This window comes from Glycine max, chromosome 3 (assembly GCF_000004515.6).
Source record: "Glycine max cultivar Williams 82 chromosome 3, Glycine_max_v4.0, whole genome shotgun sequence".
Taxonomy (NCBI): domain Eukaryota; kingdom Viridiplantae; phylum Streptophyta; class Magnoliopsida; order Fabales; family Fabaceae; genus Glycine; species Glycine max.
The window spans coordinates 40,629,282-40,635,287 of NC_016090.4; the positions used below are offsets into that span (position 1 = coordinate 40,629,282).

General features: G+C 32.1%; 1 protein-coding gene across 1 annotated transcript; it reads left to right on the top strand.

Moving 5' to 3' along the window:
• The first annotated feature begins 860 nt into the window (after positions 1–860).
• LOC102661214 (uncharacterized) lies at positions 861–1,781 on the top strand. The gene has a single exon (XM_006576968.4). The coding sequence runs from the start codon at positions 974–976 to the stop codon at positions 1,289–1,291; it is 318 nt and encodes a 105-aa protein (XP_006577031.1). The 5' UTR covers positions 861–973; the 3' UTR covers positions 1,292–1,781.
• The last annotated feature ends 4,225 nt before the right edge of the window (positions 1,782–6,006 follow it).

The window sequence follows — 6,006 nt, forward strand, 5'->3', positions numbered from 1 at the left end:
TTCATCGAGGAAATTTCATGTCACGATTTCCGCAAACATTGAAACAAGAAGAAAAGGTAACCTCTATTATGCTTACACCCACAAGATTTTAAGAACAAAAAACAATCCTTTAGGGGCCTTATAGCCACTATAGATGTGTAGTTTCCGCTAGCTCTGTCTGTCTTATTGCATATATGAGGCATACACATAGGCTGGGCCAGTAGTTGTATCCTTCCCAGTAGGCAAATGCGTTAGTACTTCGTACTGAATAAAACACTAGCTTTTAATCCGAGAAATCTCACTCACTCGTCAAATAAGGGATATATTATTTTCCAATTTAACATGACATTCTTGTCTTGCATCATATATTTAGAAAACATACCAATAGGTTGGGCTAATGAAAGATATTAGTCTTTCACAACGTGATTAATCAAGGTTGAAATCTCTCTTGAAACAAATGTCCTCATTTAATATATGATTGTGTCTTAAATAAGATTGTTTTCGAAGTAGAAAACATGTAAGAAACAAAAAAAATCTAGAAAAAAGAGAAATCAAAATACTTCAAAACTTAAATGAAAATTATTTTTTTTCTCTTTTTTATAGATAACGTGTATCTTCTATTAGAGGAGATTCAACTTTAACGGGATAAAATTGCTATGGACAACAAAGTCTTGAAATATTTAACATAGTTGTACATTTAAGACTTGAGACTACTGATTAAGCAGGGAACAATCTTGTGCCAATTAATTTATGTGTTTGGTTATATTAATTTCTCCTCCTTTTAACGTTACATCCTCTAGGTCCCTCCCAAAAAATAAATTAAAAAAAAGCATTGACATTGGAGGAATTAGTACCCAGGAGGGTAAAATATATAGCAACCTTGGCCCATTCTATTTTCATATGCTTCTGACAACTGGTGGTTTTGTAATAGTAACAGTCCATACTTGATCTAGAAGACCCAGAATTACTAGCTTCCTATCCTCTGCCCAAATAGATGTCTACACTGCTATATAAATACCTAGTGGAAGCCGTAGCTACCATGTTTTCCACCACTATATTTACTGCTTTATGGTGCCAAATCAGGGTCAGTACACAACTTGCCAGAAAATCATTCATGGCAGTGAAGGAAAGCAACACAAGCCAAAATATTCAGCAGCAGCAACAACAACAACAACAACAAGAAGCTTGTGATCCTTGCAAGTCCTTTGGCCAAAAGTGCAGTCACATTGTCAAGAAGCAGCGTGCAAAATTCTACATTCTTCGCCGTTGCATCGCCATGCTCTTGTGTTGGCATGAGCGTGGTGACACATAATAAGGCCTGCCACAACAGTATCATCCTTTTCTCTGTCATTGTAACATAAAGAGGGTACTACTACTATGTCACACTGCAAAATTGTCACTTTTTCTCTAATAGGATTATTGCATTGTGTGTAATCACGTGCAGCTACTAACATGTGAAAGAGATTAGATCTGTTTCAACTTTCAGAACTATTATTATTGAGTAGATCTTCTTTTTCATGTGTCAAGACCCTCCTCTCAAACTTGCATATATGTTATTATATTTGAGGTCTAGTTCATTGGAGAGCTTAATGAAACTTATATCATCACCATATGCAACAGCATCTTTCTGCTTCATATCTTGAGAGTAGCTTGTTTTATTTGTTCCAAATGAGAAAAAAAATTGTTGAAATGGTCGATGCGATTTGCATTCAACAATCTATTTAATGTCGGTTTCTTTGTTTGTACAGAACCATATCTTTTTTATTTCATCTAACCGAATTATGGTGTATAAATTAACTTTACCATTTATACTCAGAGAGATCTCAGGAGGTAGGTCAGTATCAATGTAATTAATTATTACTCCTAACTTTTGCTTCTTTTATGCATAGTTCTCACGGACGATAAATTAAAGTAGTAACTAACTGGAAACTAACTTGATATAATGTTTGTCTCAACTTTAACTTCTGGTGACACAATTGCATGTGTCTGCAGAAATATAATTATTGACTTCATTTTTTTTTATATAAAAAAAATAGGAAGACATCATTAACCATGTGGCTAGCTACCCAAATTTTCCTTCACCTGTCTCTGCCAAGCTTTCAATTAAAAATGTTCATTATTGCAGGACTCAGCAGAGAGCTTCAAAATTCAACACAAGAAGTGTTTAAAAAATAGTAGTAGCAACATATATGAGTTCTTTATGCATCAATTATCATGCAACCCACACCTTCAAAAATCCAATATGATTAGTCAATTTTCAGACAATGGTCCTCGTGCTAAGGAAACATCAGACAAGATCAAGCCTCAATTTTTTTTTTTCTTGGGTCCATCGCCATTCCCTTTTATAACTTTCCACTTTTTCAATAATATTTTGTGTCCTAAAAAATCACACACCGTCGTCTATTGGTTAAAGGTTGCGATCGTAGCAACAAATAAAAACTCAACATATGCATCTAAGTCCAAACTAATTAATGAATTTTTCATTTACATAATAGTAGTATTATTGTATTTGCACAAGCACTTTGCTCACAAAAAACAAGAGCTTGTGAAGTTACGGCAATAAAGTTAGGTTTGATTCGATTTTACGTGGGTGAAATTCAGTTAATTAATCTAGAAGCACTCTGGTTAGGTTGAGGAATTTGGGGAGAAATAGGAAAGAATGACTCAGCATGAAACAAACTTTACGTGTGGTTGCTTTCTCAAATCATTAGCATAGCTGTTTTTTATTTATTTATTTTTATCGAAAAGAAAGAAATCATATTCATCCCCGCGTATTGATAGCGAAACTGTTTTTTTTTTTTTTTTCACTCTCTCGCTCGCCATGAAATTTCAACGAAATTTCCTTACGAACATCTGCCAAACTAATTTTCAAGCCATGAAATTCACACACTCATATTCTAGGGTATAAATTGCACGATAGTGGAAAAGTGACCAACTATATAATATACCCTTCATACGCGGCAAGTATCTAGCTAGGTTTATTGCTGAGCCCCTACTCCACTTACTCTGAGGCTAGTGAAGGAATATGTTTAACCTTACCTAGGACCAACTCAAACATGTATATATCAAAAACCTGTGAGAACACCAAGTTGGGGCCCCAGCTCCAACCACGAATTACCATCCTCTCGTCGATCTCATGTTAGTTTTTATCTCATAAAAGAAAAGATACAAACACAATCGTTAGTTTTTTTACCATATAAAATATCATGGCTTTAGAAAAAAAGATTTTTTTTTCTGAAGAAGGTTTACATAGATACTTATCAATTACCTATTAACAAAGTATTTGTATCGGTGGTGGAAATCAAATCCATATTTTTTTCGATATATATTCGTTCTTTATCAAATAAACCAACCTTTATTTTAGTGGTGAAAGTGAAATTTTGAACTAAATAAATAAGGTTAAATTATAAATTTTATTCCTCTAGTTTTTTAAGTCCATAATTTTAGTCCTCTTAATTTTTAATTATAACATTTAATTTCTGAACTTTATAAATTGGAAATTTTGGTTCCCCTAATAGATTATTAAATAATAACTGTGATGATCAAAGATATTAAATTAATTATAAATTAAATAAAAATTATTAATCATTAAAAAACTTTAATAAAAAACTATTAATCATAATTTGGAGTTGCATGTGCCAGTAAAGGTGAAAGAAGTGTTTGCGGATAAGGGAAAAAGCATAATATAGTGGAGAATTGGTATTATTAATATTGTTTATTAAATTTGTTAATAAGTAATAATATTACTTAATTTATAATTAACTTAATAACTCAATTAATCAAAATTATTTGTTAATAATTTATCTGAATGATCAAAATTACTCATTTATAAAATGAAAAATTAAATGTTAGAATTAAAATTTAAGGAATGAAAAGTATAGATTTAAGAAATTAAAATGAACAAAATTATGATTTACCAATAAATAAATATCTGTACGTACCGACATGCTGAGTGTTGACGTGTGGATATAATAGATGTGGTTTAATTAGGGCAGGAATTAATAATAATGTGATTAAAGTATAGTTGAGATTAAAAGTAGCTAGGTGGGGAAAATAAGAAGAGGATGAAAGTGTTGTTGTTATAGAGGGTGGGTCCATTAGAGGAGACAGCAAGAATCGTAATGAGAAGAAAAGATGAGTTGTGGGTACGACCCGGTGCTGTGCCAAGCTGCTCCCCTGACCCTGACCCTCGTGCGGCCCTCTCTGCACCGTGGGCTCACTCCTTTCCTAACCCTTAGGTCCCACTCACCCACCCACTCTCACGCGCTTATCTCATATATACTATTACCCTAACTCTTTCATTCACTATGCTTACGTCATTTTCTCACTAATCATTCCTTTCACCTAATAAATAATTCAACTAGTTTTTTCTTTTCCTTTTGAGTGTGTTAATGTGTTAAGGATACTGCGGCCCGAGACCCAAAGATTAATCTTTCAAAGTATGTATATCTATTTCAGGAATTTATAAATAGACATGAAGATTGAAATGCTAATCACGTATTTAAAAGACATGGTTAATATAACAGATTGCGTTGGTAATAATTATTTACTTATTTTCAACTACGATTTTCGACAAATAAGATGAGAAGTGCTCAAGGTTTTTAAACGCCATTTGCGATCTTGTTTTCAGTCGTAATGTTGAGGTTTATAGAGTGCAATATTGTAGCCGCATTTGTCTGCAACTTTCTACTATATAAGAAAAAAAAAAAAAAAGCAATGAAATTGTGAGACCTCAATCATTTTTTAAAACCTTGGATGTGCTTATGTTTATTGTCAAAGAATTGTCTTTGAAAAAAATATTTGTAAGAACAAAAAAAATGGTTTGTGACCTGGGGCTAATTTATATTAAGAAACCAAAATAAAGATGAGATGAAATAAAGTTATAACAGGTTAATAATGTTACTCAAATTTTTCAAATGAAATAAAGTTTGTTCATCTCCACACTGTCTTGCTTCAGACATCTTTTTCTTCCCCTCCAAATGAACGTGCGTGTAATTAATGAAATCGTGTAAAGTCTATTGACATAATTATTGAATGACAATTCATCATTGACCTTAAAGAAAGTGAAAGAACGACTCTATAGTATCTTAGGAAATTATGTAATAGGGTGTTGATATAACTATAAAATGACGACAACTTCATCATTAAACCTAAAACAAAAGTCAAAGAATGATTCTATAGCATCTTATTCCATCATTTAAACAAGGAAATGTTATATCATTCTTATAGTAGATCATGGAATTTTATAAACTATTTCAGTCCTTTTTTTTTTCCTTCTTTTCCTTTGAAAAAGTTGTAACTTTATTTATCATACATGAAAACTTTGTTTATAAATAACATTATGTACTGCACAATTAGGAATTCGGGTATATTAGGATAAAAAAAAGATTTCCAGATATATTATTTATAAATAAAATTCAGTGTAGGATTTGGGACGTACATAACTATAATCCAACGTGTTGTTTGATGTTTTCCCCCTCGCCGACCCTTATCGAATTCATTGTCTATTCTACTTGGTGCATCTTTTGGATAACACCTTTTTATAAAGAAAAATAGATTCCATATTCAAACTTCAACAACTCTTTTTGTATTTGTTGAAAATAGTTCTGGGTCAAAATGATTTAAAAGTGTTCAAACATACTAGTGCACTCAAAGTAGTTACCTCAATGAATCCGATCCGGCCTATTGAAAATAAATTATAAGAGCAGGTTCTGTGTTTACTATCTTGACGATTTCAAATACATTCAATGATTCTGGGTCAAAATGATTGTACATCCTGCGCGAGTATGTAAAATTTACTGCTGACCTGAAAGTTTTAAAAGTAAAATAAAATAAAAGAAAAAGAAGGAATCTTTTCTCCCATACACCTCACACACATATAGCCTATATGACTAATACTGTTAAAATTACATTGGAGGTCAATGGAATCTATCCCTATATAAAAGGGTAATTCTTAATAGATTTTTAAATGTAATTTCTGGATGGGTAGATTAATTGCGTGTCACGAACTTCATCTACGATGTAGAT